At 39.1% G+C, this 19,322-nt stretch overlaps 1 protein-coding gene across 2 annotated transcripts in view; it reads left to right on the top strand.

The window, feature by feature from the left end:
* The first annotated feature begins 17,128 nt into the window (after positions 1–17,128).
* Positions 17,129–19,322, top strand: part of LOC149234008 (uncharacterized) — a 72,445-nt gene continuing 70,251 nt past the window's right edge. Inside the window, exons 1-2 of one of the 2 annotated variants that reach the window (XM_089371710.1) lie at positions 17,129–17,448; positions 17,546–17,708. In XM_089371710.1, coding sequence (XP_089227836.1) covers positions 17,622–17,708 — 87 coding nt within the window. In that variant the 5' untranslated portion in view covers positions 17,129–17,448; positions 17,546–17,621. The remainder of the gene's footprint in view (positions 17,449–17,545; positions 17,709–19,322) is intronic. The other variant, XM_089371709.1, reaches the window with a different exon arrangement.

Here is a 19,322-nt window from a genome sequence, read left to right as displayed (position 1 = left end):
AAGGCAAATGTTAGAGACTTGGTGGTTGAGAGGGAGAGTAAATTACCTCTCAACATGCAGCCCTAGAAGAAGTCTCAGATAATTGTGGAGGAGCCACAATTGGAGATGCTGAGAGGAGACCAAGTGGAGGCATCCACTCATGCAAAGACCTCCAGTAGGGGGAAATTTCGAGCCAAGTGGGCAGAGGGATCACATGCAGCCATACCTCCAGGTGTGAGGTGGGGCAATGTGAAGTGGTAGTCTCAAGAAGGCTAAAATTGGGCAGGGTCCATTGAGAGGTTTTATCTCATGGATCATACCTTGCTACGGGAGCCCAAAGTACATAGTAGCGGGAGGAATCAGTGGGATTGATGCAGTCAGAGATCAAAGTGACAAAGGCTAGAGTAGTCAAATACTGAAGAGCGCAAATAAGGATTGACAACAGTGCAGAAAGGTAGAGTTAGCCGAAGAGCAAAGTTTTCAGTTGAGAGAGGCAATAACAGTCAGAGACTTTGATGAAAGATACATCATACTGATTCAGGTTGGATGTTTTTTTGTTTCTGAAGTTGCTAGAGCAACAACACTTGAGAGAAGTGTTGCATGCAGAACATTCCAAAGGTTCAGGATCGGGATCAGGTTGAATTCCTTTCTTGTTGAGAGGGAGTGTTGAAAATAGCAACAAGAAATGATAAAAATAGAATCCAGAATATTTGAATTTTAATTTGTTCTTGAATTAAAATTGTGAATTAAATTCGAATTTAGTCTCACCAGCAGCTTGGAAATAATTAATTAATTCATTACGGATTAATTAGTTGGAGGAATTCAAGTTAGAAGTCTTTCTGCAGTCATGCAAGAGTTATCCCTTAAATTAAGGAGATTATCCCTTAACTAAGGAGATAAGATTGAGTTGTAATTAGTTAGCTCAGTTTACTGAGTTAAGTCCAGTTAAATTAGTTCCAAACTGTTTGAGGAACTAATTGTAAGTTATCAATCAGTTGATGCATGCATGCACTCAACTAGTGTACTCCAGATAATTGAAGATTCCCTCATCAGTAACTCATGCATGTCTATTATGAGAAAGACCCAGTTGAGCTAAATGTCAAGGAAAGTGTACTATCAATTGCATGTGTTTTCCTATAAAGGAAACTCATGCATGCAGAAGGAATAAGGTTCCTTGAGGATTGCACAGTTCTGATAGTGTGTTAGAGCAGTGTGTGAGAGAAGTGTTACACTGGGTGAAGGAGATCATCCCAGAGGTAATTGCGCAAGGAAATAGGAGCTTGGAGGGCAGAGGAGAAGGTTTGTGAGAAGCCAAGTTTGCCTGTGAGCATCCAGGAGGATTGTACTGAGAGTTGGCTAGCTGTGAGAGCTAAGGCTTTGTATAATTATGATGTATTTCCACCTTGTATGATAATACAGATAGTGGGGTTTTTAGCTGAGGCTTTCCCCTGAGTATTTTCTGTGTTTCATGTGCATTGATTCTTCTTCTTCTGGTTATATGTGTTCAACTCGATTCTTGCTCTATCTTTAAATTTTCGCAAATTGATAGTAGAAGTAGGTTATAATATTTTTCCTTGGTATATTGCATTATTGGGTTAATCTACAGTCAGATTTTCTATATGGTCTTAGAGCGAGTTTTGTAGAGAATTTGCAGAATTTCTACATGATGTAGAATGGATAAGGACCCGAAGATGATTCAACTAATTTTAACAATGTTGTAGTGGTTGGTTGTTTGGAGCTCATATTTTTTTAGAACACTTGCCATTATTCTTCATTTTTGGAGTAGGGTGGGAAGGAATTATATTTTTCTTGCAATATTCCACAGAGTGCCAATATCCATGAAAAGTTTTACATTTGAAGGGAAATTTCACATAATACAAAATCCAAATATGCTTCCAATTATCAAGAGTTAAATATATTACTTCTAGAAGTCCTTTCTCTATATCTACCTCCACAAATCTTGACATAAGTGAACATGCGATCCTTGGCCTCATATTTATCAATGTAACACCGCAAATAATTCCAATGCTTTCTAGTGAGTCTTCATCCCAACAATAAAGAGGAAGATGTCGAAGGAAAACTTAGAATGAGATCGTAGAAGGAACATCAAGTTTGGGATCGAAATATGGGATACATCTACTTAGGCACATTCCTCTGGTGTTGAAGAAGCACAATCCATTCCTAAATATGAGATCCCTACCTTCTTTGGCTCCAAGCAAGAAGGCATATAAACCCCTACCACAAAAGTAGCGAGTTATTTTACGCTTAATTAAAACCTACCAATTCCTATAAGCCTAGGTAGCCATTAACTTGGGAGAGGTCCAAATTCTTACAAGCTAGTAAATTAAAGTCCATTTAGACAAAGTGAAAGCCATATGCTTAGAAGAAGAGGACATAAGAGGAACCTTGGAAATATTGTTGACCTTATGTTGACAGTGCTGGACCCACCAACATTCAGGGGATCTCCCCGATGTGAAGTCCCAATTAGACCTCACACTGTTTGGTGTAGGAGTCCCATTCGGTATAAAGGCCCAATTGCTAAATTCTTAAATATTTGCCTTGGCTCTAACTGCTAACAAGAGAGAGGGATGCAATGGTATCTTCTAAAAGTAAGAAGGTGTGCCTGATGAGTGTTCAGTTGCAACTGTGCCAAGTTTATTCTACGGCAGAGGGGGAGAAACACGACCATTTAAGTGAGAGGTAATAGTACCACCCAAGAAGAGACACACATGAACTAGAAGGGTCCATTTAACATCCATTGAAATAGTCCACATCCGATGTGATGATTGTTACAACCAAAAAATAAAGAAAGGTTTGTCTAATATCCTACGAAATAGTCCACAAGGATGGGACAACAATAACGACCATTACAACACATTTTCAATAAGATAAGTACTAAAATAACCGAAATAATTCAACTATCTTAGCACATGTGAAAGAAAACATGAAATACAAACATCCACATAATAATATTACAAACATTCATAATCCATGCATGAAGAACGTGTTGGACTTGAAGGCTTTTGTTATTAAGTAAATGTTCCAAGACACATGTTTACAATGTACATAACTAGTTCCAGTTGTGGATAATTGGAGTCACTCCTTGCTCCTCAAAGAACTAACTCATCTCCTTAATGCCTTGCGGGAGGAACCAAGGTGAAAAGTCCTTTTCTCATATAGTGAGGGAATATATAACCAAGGGTGACTCTTTGACTACCCTCATGACTGTTTGACTTCCTATGACTTTTCAACTTGTAGAAATTCCCACTGTAGATTAAACTAATTATGCAATGTACTAAAGCAAAATACTTAATCTACTTCTACAATCAAACTTGCGGAAGCTTAATCGATTTTGAGCAAGATCAAATAGAACACATATAACAGAGAATGAGAAATCAATCACACATAAACATAGAAGAATAATCTGGGGAAAGCCTCAGCTAAAAACCCCGCTATCTGTATTATCATACAAGTGGAAATATCTCCGGATTACACAAAACTTTAGCTCACAAGCTATTCAGCTCTTAGTAAAATCCCTCAATGCTGCTCATAGACTGAATAGACACAACATATGCCTTCCCTCAGTCCTCCAAGCCTCCTATTTCCTTGCGCAGTTTCTCCTGGGTCCTCTGCCTGCCACCTATGTGAATTCACCTCTCACACAAATCACCAAACTCAAAAGTAACTGCACAATCTCCAAGGAATGAATTCCTTCTACATGCAAGAGATATCCTCAATGGAATATTCCCGCAACTGATAGTACACTGTCCCATCCTCTGATCTCAACTGGGTCTCTGACTGAGTTGACATGCATGAGTTATTTATGAGAGAATATTCAGTTATCTGAAGTACAGTAGTTACATGCATGCATGCATTAACTAACTGAACTCACAATCAATTCCACAAACTGTTGGAACTAATTTAACTGAGCTAACTAATTACAACTCAAACGACAACTCATCCTGATCTCCTTAATTAAGGGATAACTTCCTTAATCAAAGGGAAAATTGTTGCATGTCTTCACATAGACTTCATGTTTGATTTTCTCCAACTAATTAACTCAAGATGAATTAATTAATTATTTTTCAAACAGCTGCTAAGATCAAATTCGAATTTTAATTCTCAATTTTAGTTCAGGGACTAACTAAAATTGGAATGTATCCCGAAATGCTATTTATAACAATGCTATTTTTAGCACTTCTATATTTAGCATTTCTTGTTGCTATTTTCAACACTCCCTCTCAACAAGAAAGGGATTATCTGTCACCTCGATCCTGTCTCTGTGGAACTCGAATTTGCATTTTGACAATGCCTTAGTCAAAATATCTGCATCCTGCTCCTCGGTCGAAACATACAGCAACAACATGATCCTCTTCACCACACAGTCTCGAAGATGATGATACCGAATATCGATGTGCTTGGACCTGTCATGAAATATTGGATTCTCAGAGAGTTTGATACAACTCTGATTATCACAATAGATCACAGTTGGATCCATCCTCTGACCAAACAATCCAACTAGAATTTTCCGCATCCAAATGGCCTCACATGCTGCCTGACTGGCAGCCATGTATTCAGCCTCTGCTGAGCTAAGTGCAACTGACCTCTATTTCTTGTTGTACCAAGAAACTGCAGCTGAACCAAGGTTGAAAATTCCTCCTGAAGTGCTCTTCCGATCTGATGGACTCCTTGCCCAATCTGCATTTGTGAGGCCCTGAAGGTTCACTCCCTTTGTCCGTATGTACCATAATCCATACTAAGATGTGCCTCTGAGGTATCTCAGCACATGCTTCGTTGCCTTCCAAAATAGCTTAGTAGGCTGAACCATAGCTTGACTCAGCTAGTTCACCACAAAGCAAAAATTTGGTCGTGTGTTCACTAAATACATCAATGAACCCACAAGCTGTTGATAAACATTAGCAGCTACTACCTCACCTGAAGTAGCATCCTCCTTCCTCCAGTTACCTGCTAGATGAGTCTGCATGGGCTTGCACTTCTCCATGTGGAATCTCCTGAGTATCTCATTGGCATACTTGCCTTGAGACACAAACACTTCCCCATCCTTTTGCCACACTTCCATGCCTGGAAAGTAGTGCATAAGACCCATGTAATTCATCTCGAACTCTCTTGCAAGGTCCTCCTTGCAAGACTTGATCAAATGATCATCACTTGTCAATATCAGATCATCAACATAAAGAACAATGATCAATGGCTTACCTTCTACCATGATGTGGTAAAGGTTCGCATCTACTTCACTCTTTGTGAAGCCCAACCCAGTGAAATAGCTTTCGATCCTGGTGTACCAAGCACGAGGTGCTTGCTTCAGCGTGTACAAAGCTCTCTTGAGTCGGCACACATGCGACTCACGATTGAAGATCCCAAATCCTTCCGGCTGCTCTATGTATACCTCTTCCTCAATCTTTCCATTGAGGAACACAGTCTTCACATCCATCTAATGGATCTTCCATCCCATCTGAACTAATAGTGCCAACATCGATATGATAGATGAGTACCTTGCTACAGGAGCAAAAGTCTCATCATAGTCTATCCCCTCGACCTGTGAGAAACCATGGGCAACAAACCTTGCCTTATGTTTCTCCACACTACCATTAGCTGCTTGCTTTACCTTGTAAAGCCATCGGGAGCTCACCACTGACTTGTCCTTCGGTCTTGGGACAACATCCCAAACACTATTCCGAACTATGGAGTCATACTCCTCCACCATAGCATCAACCCAGACTGGTTGCTGCATTGTTTCCTCAAAGGAAGAAGGTTCGGTCTCTATACATTCCCCAACTAGGGCCATGTAACTAGTGTACCGCTCGGGTGATCTCCTCTATCTGCGCTGAGAGGATGGCTGTCCCACATTCTCTCTCGCATCCATCACCAATATGTTAGCTTCCCTTGAGAGTTTCCACCCATCTCTGGAAGACTTTGCATGAGTGGATGTCTACACTCCTGGATCCTCTACATGCGGCTGCTCCACATCAGTGTGAGGCTCCTCCTCCTTAGGAACCAAAAGTTCCTCCTTTGCATGCAACTTGAGCTCCCTCTCAAGGGAAACTCGCATGGCCTTCTGCTCGTCAAACTTCAGATCTCTGCGTACCACTGTCCTCTGACTGGTAGGCAAGAACACCCGATAGTTGTGGGGTGTATTAGTGTACCCCACAAGTATCCCCAACTCAGTTGTTGGCTCTAGCTTCTTCTGGGCATCTTTGGTCACATGGCAATAAACCAATGATCCAAAGATCCTGAAGTGACTCACATCTGGTCTCTTCCCGGAGAAGGCCTCCATTGGTGTCTTCATCCCCAGTATACGATGCGGGCTTCTATTCTGCAAGTATATTGTTGTATTGCATGCCTCAGCCCACAAATGAAGTGGTAGGCCTTGGTCATGCAGCATTGCCCGAGCTGCTCCCACAATTGTTCTGTTCTTCCTTTCGGCCACCCCATTCTGTTGTGGGTTATGGGGTGCCGTCAACTCCTGTTTAATTCCTTCTGTTGCACAGAAGTCCTTAAACTATTGGGAGACATACTCTCCACCATTGTTGCTTCGCAAGGCCCTTATTTTCTTTCCAGATTCTTTCTCAACCAAGGCTTTGAACTCACAAAACCTTGAGAAGGTTTGATCCTTCTTCTGCATGAATTAGATCCAACATCTATGAGAAAAATCATCAATAAAAATAACATAGTACCTTTGTTTAGCGGTGGAGGCTGTAGAGAATGGTCCACACACATCTGTATGAACTCGCTCCAGGATTGCTCCAGCTCTACTGTCTCGATCCTGAAAGGAAGATTTTGCATACTTACCCAAGGTATAACCTTTGCATGTATCGACTTGCTCCAGTTTGCCCTTGGGAAGTCCGGTAGAAATCTGCTGCATGATCTTCAAGGTCCCATGGTGCAAGTGGCCCAATCTTCTATGCCATAGCTCGCCAACATCTTGGCTTTGCACCAACTCTACTTCGGAACTCAATGCAGCACAGTCGTCTACCTCCAACTTATAGAGATTCGTTACTCGAATCCCAATCCTCTTGATCTGTCCAATGTCGATATGCCTCAGGAATGCCTTTCCTTTACTAAAGACTACATCATAGCCTTTGTCTTCCAGCATAGTGACGGACACAAGGTTCTTCTTCAGACCAAGAAAATACTTTACATCAGTTAGGGTGAGAGGAGCTCCATGCTCACTTTGAAACAAAACTGTACCTTCACCTGAAACACGATACTTTCCATCATCACCCATCTCTATGCGCATTTGGAGGTCCTTCTCCTCCAAGGTACTGAATAGACTCTTATCGCCGGTCATGTGGAATGAGGTTCCACTGTCCAGGTACCAGAAAAAACCCACCATCAATGAAGCCATGCATGCGATGAGGGTGAAATCCAATTCGAACTGTGAGGCTAGTGCCTCACCATCAGATCCTTTCGAGGATCCCTTCTTGGATTTCTTCTGTGGACAATTCGTAGCATAATGGCCCACCTCATGACAATGAAAGCATCGCACTTTTGATTTGTCAATCTTCTTCCCACCATGAGAAGAACTCGATTTGGAATGGGAAGCCTTCCCCTTCCCTTTCCTCGCCTTACTCGATAAGGTTAGATTTTCTTCATCATCTTGCTTTGATGAAGATCCATCTTTGGTGCTTCTCCTTATCTCCTCTGCATCAGATCCGACCAAAGTAGTTCCCAATCTGGCAGTTTCTGTCTTCCATTTACCGAGTCTTGGTAGCTATGCCATCTCTTAGGAAGACCGAGGAGAGCAAGACTCGCCATATCATCATCGGGTGTCGTGATTCCTACATTTCCAAGCTCATCCCTGTAGGTGGTGAGCTTGTTCAGATATGTAGAGATCGTGTCGCCCTTTTCACACTTGATTTTTCGAAGCTTGTCTTTCAGCGCCAACTTCCTCTGATCACTACTATTCTGATATAGATACTTCAATGTTTTCCACATTGAAAACGATGTCTCCTTCCCATGGAGACTCGAGACAATGTGGTATCGAACTCCCTCTAGAAGAATCTTCCTCGCTCTAGCCACACATTTCTTCCATTCCGCCAATTCTTGGGCATTAGAAGTTGCTGGTTTGGGGACTTCTTGATCAATGAAGTCCTTCAAACCATTGCCCTCTAATACTTCTTCCATGCGATCCTTCCAGGCTATATAATTCGAGCTACCATCGCGGGCATACTCGAGTCTCAAACCGTTGAACGCCAATGGTGAAATTTGAAATGTGATAAGAATTCGATTTCTATAATCAGGAACTTCAAACTTCGAACTTCTTCCTTATTTGTATGTTGTTCTTCGCTTTGATCACCTTTGCTCCGATACCATGTAGAAATTCCCAATGTAGATTAAACTGATTATGCAATGTACTAAAGAAAAATACTTAATCTACTTCTACAATCAAACTTGCGGAAGCTTAATCGATTTTGAGCAAGATCAAATAGAACACATATAACAGAGAATGAGAAATCAATCACACATAATACAAAAGAATACTCTCGGGAAAGCCTCCGCTAAAAACCCCACTATCTGTATTATCATACAAGTGGAAATATCTCCGGATTACACAAAGCTTTAGCTCACAAGCTATCCAGCTCTCAGTACAATCCCTCAATGTTGCTCATATACTGAATAGACACAACATATGCCTTGCCTCAGTCATCCAAGCCTCCTATTTCCTTGCGCAGTTTCTCCTGGGTCCTCTGGCTGCCACCTGTGTGAATTCACCTCTCACACAACTCACCAAACTCAGAAGTAACTGCGCAATCTCCAAGGAATGAATTCCTTCTGCATGCAAGAGATATCCTCAATGGAATATTCATGCAACTGATAGTACATTGTCCCATCCTCTGATCTCAATTGGGTCTCTGACTGAACTGACATGCATGAGTTATTTATGAGAGAATATTTAGTTATCTGAAGTACAGTAGTTACATGCATGCATGCATTAACTAACTGAACTCACAATCAGTTCCACAAACTGTTGGAACTAATCTAACTGGACTTAACTCAGTTAACTAAGCTAACTAATTACAACTCAAAGTACAACTCATCATGATCTCCTTAATTAAGGGATAACTTCCTCAATCAAAGGGAAAACTGTTGCATGTCTTCACATAGACTTCATGTTTGATTTTCTCCAACTAATTAACTCAAGATGAATTAATTAATTATTTTTCAAACAACTGCTAAGATCAAATTCGAATTTTAATTCTCAATTTTAGTTCAGGGACTAACTAAAATTGGAATGTATCCCGAAATGCTATTTATAGCAATGTTATTTTTAGCATTTCTTTATTTACCATTTCTTGTTGCTATTTGCAACACAACTTACATGACTCTTTACATTCCATGTGTGTCATTTGGACTTGCACTTTACACTACATTTTGAATACAATATACATGACCCACAATAGTGATGTGGCATCTAACCACTCATGACATGACAATGCTGATGTAGATTGCTTGATGATGTGGCAATGTCAAGTCACTGTTGCTGCTAAGTACTGTATGTCTTCTTGAGGATCATTTATCTTCACCTCTGCATGGCTTGGTGATGCATAATCTTCAATGATATCCAAACTTGGATGGTGGTCGCAAAATAGCGTCCCTTCGCTTTCTCTTGATTGATCAACTTGTCAGTTCAGGTACAAGAGAGTCTTTAGGCATGCTTCCCTCTTTCTTCTCCTTCTCCATCATCTTGCCATGACATGATAGGGTACATGTTCTTGTAGTTCACTCATGACGAGGTGACATTCAATCCGAAAATCCCTAGTCTAAGATGACGCATTCTGATCCACCGACTAAGAATAGAAAAAGTGACAGGTTGGGAAGAGGGATCAGTGACTGCGCAGTGCGCAGTTTGTTATGAAACCAGCTCACAAAAAGATAGAAAAGATAGATCAACACCTTAGAATCCGGCCTCTTCGAGGGGGCAACCTCCTTTACATTACACAAATGAATGATTCTTTGATGATTCAAATGACAAAACATCCTTTCTATATATAGGAATCTAAGGAGTCACAATATAACCCAGCCGACCTAACAATAATAATATAAAGGCACAAAAATAACAATAGAGGGATTCTATGGGGCACAATAATAACAATATGGGGACAATAGGGGCACAACAATATTAATAAGGGATATAACTACAATAGTAATGGGGTAATCACTAGTATTATAGGGACCTAACATGCCCCTCTCCTTCAAAAAGTGTTGTCCTCAACGCTTGAGTAGTTCTGGATGCTTCTGTATAAAATTCTCATCCTCCCATGTGGAATCTTCAGCGGATAAGTTCTTCCACTTGATGAGATACTCCGAAATTGATCGATTTCGTAGCTGTCGAGTTCTTGTTTCTGTGACTGCTTCCGGTTCCAATATAATTTTGCTTTCCATTTTTCTTGCTAACCTGAATGCCTTCTCTAGTGAATAAGGTTCCCAAAGCGAACATCATGTTGGATATTATCCTTTAAAGTCCCTATGAACACATCAATCCTATGCTCCTCTAGAATATTTTTTACCCTTATGTTCAATTTTTGGAACTCTTCAATGTGCTCCATTATTGGACCCTTTTGTTTGAGACTTATCAATTGGCTAAAAAAAGTGTTGCTTTTTGTATCCTCATAATGTGCTGTCAATTCTTCCGTAACAATTGCCCAAGTGATAATTTGTTTACGAGAGCAAAGCCATTGATACCATACAAACTGATTTGGTTCCAAATATAAAGTTGCAATACGTACCTTTTGTGTGTTTTGCACATTATTGAGATCGAAAAATTGCTCCATCTGTAATATCCATGTTGCGGGATCCTTGCCATCAAACTTCCTCATATCGATTTTTGGAATATGGTGAGTCTTCGATGCAACATTAGAGTCTATGAAATCGTGATTAACATTTCTTTTGTTCGCATCGTGAGTTTCCTTTATTACCCTTTCACCATTTGTAAGTATTTCTTGTAGAAAATTTGTCAAATTTGTCTTCAAATCTGCCATGTCTCTCTTCAAATCTATCTTCAAATTGTCCATCTTAGCTTCCACGCCATTCATCTTAGCTTCCACGCCCTTTATCTTAGATTCCACGCCATTTATCTTAGCTTCTGTTAGCTTTTGTGAGTGTGGCATTTGTTGCACTTGGTCTTGTATTTTTGATATATCATGTAACATTTCTTCCTCTTCTTCATGAGTCATGCTAGAGCTTTCAGGTTGCTTACTAGGTGTTTGCATTTTCTTTTCTCGAGGCATCAGTTACCGATAATAATGCTCCACTATGCCCTTTGAATTCCTTCAAAATAAATTTTCAAACCAAGCTTAAGCAAAAATTTAAAAAAATCAACACACCTTTTTTCACTTTGTAGGAGCTCAATATTGCCTCTGTTGTATCTTTGTAATTTCGGATCATCCAGTTCTGAAATTGCAACCTGCAGTAGCCCTATGTGTCCTCTTTCCAATGCCACTAGTCTGATCCAAATTGGATTCTCCAAGGAAGAGTTATGCCAAATCTCCCACAGTGACCTGATTATAGACTAGTTTAGTAGAGTGAACTTGTACGACATGCCACGTGTCCCTGTTTCGACCTTTGGCTTTGAAAAATATATACAAGAAACTATAGTTCGTCCTCTTTTTGTACCTTCTTACGAAACTTCAATCCGATGCTCAGAGAGAAAGTTATGACGATTTTCCCCAGGTCACCTATTTGGAATGTAATTCAGGAGTCTGCAAAAAGACCAACTTCCTCAGATCATATCTCTGCAAATATAGCGCGAAAAGATTTGAAATTCGGACCCAAGGTTCAGTGCGATTTCTTCTCAAATGGGTTTTTTTTCACTTCTGAAACGTCGCAGAAAAAAAGTTATAGCGAAAATGCCACGATGACCTATTTGGAGCAGCGAAACCCTAGAATCCAAAGCTTTGATACCAAATGTTATGAAACCAACTCACAAAAAGATAGAAAAGATAGATCAACGCCTTAGAATTTAGCCTCTTTGAGGGGGCAACCTCCTTTACATTACACAAATGAATGATTCTTTGATGATTCAAATGACAAAACATCCTTTCTATATATAGGAGTCTAAGGAGTCACAATATAACCCAACCAACCTAACAATAATAATATAAAGGCACAAAAATAACAATAGAGGGATTCTATGGGGCACAGTAATAACAATATGGGGACAATAGGGGCACAACAATATTAATAAGGGATATAACTACAATAGTAATGGGGTAATCACTAGTATTATAGGGACCTAACACAGTTCCAACAACCAGGGGAAAAGTTTGAGCTTTGAGACTGCGTAGTACGCAACTCAGGGAGGCTTGAAGGACAAGACTGTGTAGTTTTCAGAACCAGTGGGGTTAGGTTGAGGGAATGGACACTGGGAAAGCTGACTGCATAGTTTTGGGAGTCAAGGGAGGTTGGGCTTCTACACAGTTCAAGGACTCAGGGGATGAGCTTGAGGCTTGAGGATGCGAAGTGGCAGTTTAAGCTGGGCTGGAGGACAAGACTGCGTAATTCTGGAGCTCAAGGTCGGGACGTGGGCACATAAACTGTGCACTGCAACAATCCTGGGAGATAGGAACTATGCATTTTTGTAGTGATAAGCAACAAGGTCACATCTAGAGGGTTGAGACTGTGTAGTGCGCAACTTAGGAGAGGCCCGGAGAGGCTAGGCTGTTCGGTCGGGAAGTTTTTTCCGAAAATGGCTAAGTGTGGGACCAGTGATGAACCTTGACTGTGATCACACACTTAAGACTACTTTGACGACATGACAACATAAATAATTCGAACACATGAACAAAGCATTCCCTTCGTGCGATTGCATTACGGAAAGATCCATCAAGTGCGACACTTAAGATAGAATTTGGGATGACCGTGACAACACTTGTGCGATAGTGCTAAGAACTTTCCGAATGATTGTGACAGATGTTTACATAGTTAAACATTACGCGAGTAATCGACTTGTAAACATTACACGACAGCCAAAAAGACGACAGTTAACCCAACATGCAAAAGGGAACAAAACACTATAAGAAAGGTCATGAGATAAGCTCTAATGTTTGTGACAACAATGTACAAGACCAAGGAAGGCTTTGAAATTGAGTGTAAGCCAAAATTTTGGAGGGTGTTGCAGCAACTACAACACCTTATTAATGAACCAAGAAGGTTGTGATTTCAAGACTTTCCCTAGAGCAACAACTAACACACAAAAGGAAAAAACTTCAATCTTTGGATGGGATTGTGACCCCCTGCAATGTTATAATCCATTGTTGTGGTAGCAAAACCCCTAGAATGACAACCTTAGTGGTGCCAATGGAATTTTCCTTTTAATTCCAAGGAAATTGATATGTTTATTGTGCTGAGAGGCGCTCTCAAGCCCAATATGAAAGAGATGTTGTAATGTTATATACAAATTTTAACTCAGTGAAATTACATAAAAATAAAATAAAATAAAAGAATTATAACAAACAAATGCTTATAAATGTTGTTATAGTAGTTCAAGTAAAATTGAGGTCATACAGTTAATTTACCGTTGGTGGTTTTTGGGTTCCAAGTTTTGACAACCCATGGTTTTGCCAATAATATTCTTATGCAATATAGCCTATTTAAAGGCATGGAGACTCATTTGTAATTTGTCTTTGGGCCATGAATGATCATTCAAATAAAATGGTTTCAGTGACAAGAATATATATATATATATATATATATATATGATCCCTCTCACTGCTTGATAGATCTAGAATTAAGATGAATCTAAGCTAGTTATATATATCTCTTGAGGTGGAAACCTTTCCTCAAGTCTTGCATTCAGAAAAGAGGTTTGCACCTTGAAAGGTTTGACCCCCATCAACGCTTGATAGATCGAGAGTTAAGATGAATCCATGATGGTTATTTTAGAATCCATGGTTATGGTAACAAAAAACCTAGCATGAAAACCTTACTAATGACAATGGATTTTTTCTTTCAATTTCAATGAAATTAATGTATTTATTATTTTTAATAACACCTCTTTTACTATATCTAAAACAACTATAAATTTCATAATTTTTTTTTAATATAACAATAACATTGATACGATGATGATGATGATTAAACTCTACTAAGACGAATGAGGTCTATTAGACCGGAAAAAAATAAGAGATTAATTGATACTTTTAATATTTTATTTCTAGGATCAAAGAGAAGGGAAAGAAGTGACCAATGAGATCTATGAGACGAAGAAAGTAAGATTAATTAATATTTTTTAATATTTTATTTCTATGATCAAAGAGAAGGGAAAGAAACCTGCCTAAATCACTATAGTTTTGTTGACTAAACAAGTCAAGAAAGTTAATAGTGTGACATATGTTCTGGAAATGAGAATGAAAGACAAGTCAAGAAAAAATGCTTTTCATATTTTAAAAAATATAATTTATATATGTTAAAAAATATGATTTATATATTTTAAAAAATATAGTAAGCTAAATATATTATTTTAAAACTGCTTTTTCTCCGCTAAGAGCTTGTCTTCCTCTGACTTAAGGAAACAAGTTAATGGCCCAAGACCCAGAGAAGTTAATAGCCCAAGACCTAGAGAAGTTAACGAGCCAAGACCTATCCTCATTAGCAACTAAAGACGACTATCCTCATTGCTAGTTTGATAACTAAATTATTATAAATTTTCTCACCTATAAAAAATATTATTTTAAAATTAATCCTTTAAATATAATTTTTACAAACATAAATAACATTTCAATACAAATATTACATATAATAATTATATATTAAAAATACAAAAAAAATTACATATAATAATAATTATATTTCCCTTAATATATTATGATAATAATTTTGTATGTGTAAATATAATATAACATGCCATGATAATTGTTTTTTAATAATATTATTATATATTTCCAAATAATTTTTTTAAGAAGGATATATATATGATTGTAAATATAATATAACATGACTGCGGCTCTATTCCTTTGGTCTCGGCGGCTCTCTGCGGGACTGCGGCTCCATTGAATCGGCCCTTACAACTTTAACAAAACATATTCGTTTGTGTAATTTTTTCTGCGGGACTGCGGCTCTATTCCTTTGGTCTCTGCGGCTCTCTGCGGGACTGCGGCTCTCTGCGGCTCCATTGAATCGGCCCTTACAACTTTAACAAAACTCTCGGTGTAATAGCACTCGCACTCTCGGGACGACGCAGATCTCGCAGTTTTGGATCTTTGCGGCTCTCTGTTGGTTAAAGTATTTGGGTTAAAGGATCTCTGCGGATCTCTGTTGGTTAAAAGATCTATGCGGCTCTCTGCGGGACTGCGGCTCTATTCCTTTGGTGTCTGCGACTCTCTGTGGGACTGCGGCTCCATTGAATCGGCCCTTACAACTTTAACAAAACTCTCGGTGTAATAGCACTCGCACTCTCGGGACGACGCAGATCTCGCAGATCTCGCAGTTTTCTCGCAGATCTCGCAGTTTTCTCACAGTTTTTTTCGTATCTCTTCAGATCTGCGGTTTGGCTTTCGATCTGGTGCAGATCTGCGTAAAATATGGCTCCGAGCTTCGTAAAAATAACTGGTGGCTCATCCGCCTCTGGAGGGCAATCTCCTGCCCATATCGTGAGTGAAGCCCCAGCTCCCACTATCCAAGTGGTCCAAGACTCACTCGATGAAGCTTTGAAGTTCTCCGAAAGTGCCCTAATTTGCCGGTTCAATGGTTTTTGGCCGCGGCTGATAGCACTCCACAATTGGATCTCGGAGGTATGGAAGCCTATCATTTCTGATGAAATTAATATCTACCCCTGTGCTAGAGGTTTCTTTATAGTAGATTTTGAAAATCCTGAAAGCAGACAATGTATTCTAGATTCCGGCCCTTGGTTTTGGGAAAAATCAGGCCTATTCATGAAGCCATGGAACCCATCATTCGATCCCTCTACAGCAGTGATAACCTCAGCACCAGTTTGGGTGAGATTGCCAAGCCTACCCTTGCATCTCTGGAATCTCTCCTCGCTAAAAGCCATCGGAAATGCAATTGGGAAATTTTACTGCAGGTGCCCAGAAACAGAGGAATATGCCAGAACCACTTATGCACGCATCTGTGTGGAAATGGATTTCAACGCCGGATTTCCAGCTGAAATAAACCTAACAAGTAAAGACTATGTGTGGAACCAGAAGCTTGATTATGAAAGTGTCCTCTTCAGATGTCGATCGTGGTTTGAGACGGGGCATCTAGCCAAAAATTGCCCAAAAGCCTCTGAGAAAAATTTTGCTAGAAAAAACCACCACAGATCTACATGGTGGGAAGGAGCACAAAAAGAACACTACACTGTCATCAAAGAAGAATATTCTAGAGAAAACTCTGAGTCACAAGAAATCAAGGAAGAAGGAAACAACTCTCAAAGCAAGCAAGGAGAAAGCCCGCCCCAACAAATCAACAGTTATGAGGATTTGAATACCGCAGAAAATAAATCTTCATTTAACAGCAAAGCAGATCTCCTAAACCAAACTTCTCCGACTATAGATTGCGAAGCTAAGACACCAATGTCCCAAGAACCAGAAGAGATGAAGGAGATGCAAGACAAAGGAAGTTGGAAGACCGTAGAGAAAAGAAAGAAAGCTACAACACCAATCTCGCCAAGAAAGACGAGGAGCCAGACAAGTAAAAATTAAGAAAATTGTAGGTCCGATAGACCAATTTGGTCTCAGTGGACGTTAACCACCATCATCATCATCATCATCAACATGATTGTGAAAGATTTTTCAGCCAAAATCACAAAGAATATCATTTGTTGACGCGTTTCGAACCAACTAATGTGGTTCATCGTCACAACAAATTGACATAATATAACATGTCATAATAATTGTTTTTTAATAATATTATTATATATTTCCAATAATTTTTTTAACAAAGGAATATATATATATATAAGTTGTTGATTAGTATCCATTAATATAAACTAATTCTATCACTGACTTTCATGACTATAATATCATAAATAGATATTTCATGTTAAATATTTCAGTAGGAAATACCTCAAAGCTCAATACTTTTTTTTAAGCAGAGACGGCTCTGATTTCCTCTTTCTATTCCACGTCAATAGACACGTAAAAATTATTATCGTGAGCATATTCTCGCCATATATTAATATTCCTTTTTGTGTTTTGGCATATGATAGTTTTTAAGACCAGTCGTACCAGCAGAGTCGGCTACCTACATCTTCTCTTTTACACAGGATCTACTCTAAACTAAAAAGGAAATGGAAACTGGGCTCCATGAAACCAATGCCTCACCGACAGTGTATCTGTCCTTGAAAAGACGAATATATTAAAGACCCACTGCGGAAACAAATCAGTATATAGGGTCTCTGTTAGATCTTATGTGGCCAGCATTACATTAACAGCAAATGGGCGAGAAATTGGCGTTGTGGGAGCTCGATCCCTTGTTCTCAGCAGCCGAAGATGTCCAGCACTCTGCAGACAAGTAGGTCTCTTCACATTTTCATTCTTTCCATCAGCCAAAATATCAGAATTGCTTTATTCCCGAACAATGAATTCAAATTGGATAAATGGCGTTGAAGGACTTTTCAGGCTAATCTTGAAGATGTTTCTTTCTTGGCGGCTGAGTGATGTAAATTATTGCAATTCTAATGCAGAATGGACTCAGCCTATAGAGAGTGGATCCATGGCCATGGTAACCAGATTGGGGAACTTATTACAGCCTTTGAAACCACAAAATGGCAGGTTGGTTCAATCAATTTTTTTATTTTTATTTTTTCTTTATGTTAATGAAACTGGGGACAATTATATTGATCTTCTCAAGATGATTTCGTATTGCTTCTCAAATATGATAAAATGAACGACAATTACGCCAATTTGTACAGGTTAAAGTACATTAATTGTAGCAAGATATTATTGCCATTATTATTGAGAAATTTTTTCAAGAGATATTCTCCAGAGTGTGAGGGTTGTACCAGGCTTATATGGGTTCGATGATAAAAGTAACTATTTCACCAAAAACGTCTGTCTGCTCTAGGTGTTATCCCTTTTTCAGATATGCAGCTCTTGGTCTTATCCGTTCTTTCAAACATGCCATTCAGGTAGGCAGACCTCAGCGAGATTACAACCCTGGTAGAGGGCTTAGTATTCCATCCAACACAATAATTGAAGTAAGTAGAAATCAGTTTCGGAAAGGACTTTGGAAGCTGCTGGAAGAGAGTTCTGGAGTCTGTATAATTTAGTCAATTTTAGGGCTTATTTGCACAGATGAGTTGCCTGCCTTTTAATAACAGTAACTTAGCATGCAGATTAAATTAAACCAAGGAAAGAAACTTTAAGAAACAACTGAAATGTGAAGGATGCTGACAAACAGACTTGGCTTTAACCTTAACAGAGTTTATAATGGAATTCTGCACAAAATTGACAAATTCTGAATCATGTTATTCTGGGTCTTCGTAATTATAAATATGATTCCACACCAAAAGACCAAATGGAGGTATTTAGTGAATTTTTCACTGCCATAGACTTTGGCATGTGCTCCGATGCGTAACGAGCATTTTGGGCTCAGGCACGGCTCTACAAATAATCGAAGGTGGATCTTGGTACTTGTGAATATGGGTTGTATGGAGCTTATTTTAGTTTAGTCGCCTGTGCAAAATGACCCTTTGTTGACTGGACCTGAGTAGAAGATACCAACAGAAAGTTGTGCAAAATCATTAAAATATTATGAGGATCTTATCTTAACTTTTGTACCTGCTTGAAGTGATCTTGAGAGGCTGCGTTGGACTGGCCTCTGCCAAGAGTTATGTTCTAAAACGAATGTCACATATCTATATGTAAGTGAGATCCATGCATTTTCCTCTTAAATAGTTTGATAGCTTACTTAAAGGATGTTGAAGGTGTTACTGTAATTTAATTCATAAGAAATGTTTACCGGAACCACCCGGAGCCTGGAGATATAAGTATAGGCCAAGTTGATTACGATATTAATAATAGTTTATTTTGTTTAGGGCCATGGTACTTAACTTAGATTTCAATTGACATGTTATCGATTTCTCTGCATCCCTGCACAGCAACGTGTCAAGGAAATCTACAAACATAAATATACTAAAATTGGCTATACTGGGTTTAGTGCATCTCAGCCCTAAAAATAACTCTAGATGCATAAATAAAATTGCAGGTATTTAGATCATTTTATTTAAGTAGAGGGTGCTTGTTGGATTTTGCTGCAATAAACCAGCATGTGCAACAACCTTTAATAAAAAAGTTAATTAACAAATGAATTAATCACCTTAATCATAAGTTCGATAGCGTCATTACTTATTTTATACTAGTATGGGAAGATGTCAAATAATTCGC

This window comes from Pinus tabuliformis, chromosome 8, assembly GCF_031772625.1.
Source record: "Pinus tabuliformis cultivar Carrire ecotype Pingquan chromosome 8, CPIR1, whole genome shotgun sequence".
NCBI classification, from domain to species: domain Eukaryota; kingdom Viridiplantae; phylum Streptophyta; class Pinopsida; order Pinales; family Pinaceae; genus Pinus; species Pinus tabuliformis.
The sequence above is the reverse complement of the archived record's forward strand: the minus strand, read 5'-3'. Positions and strand labels throughout refer to the sequence as shown.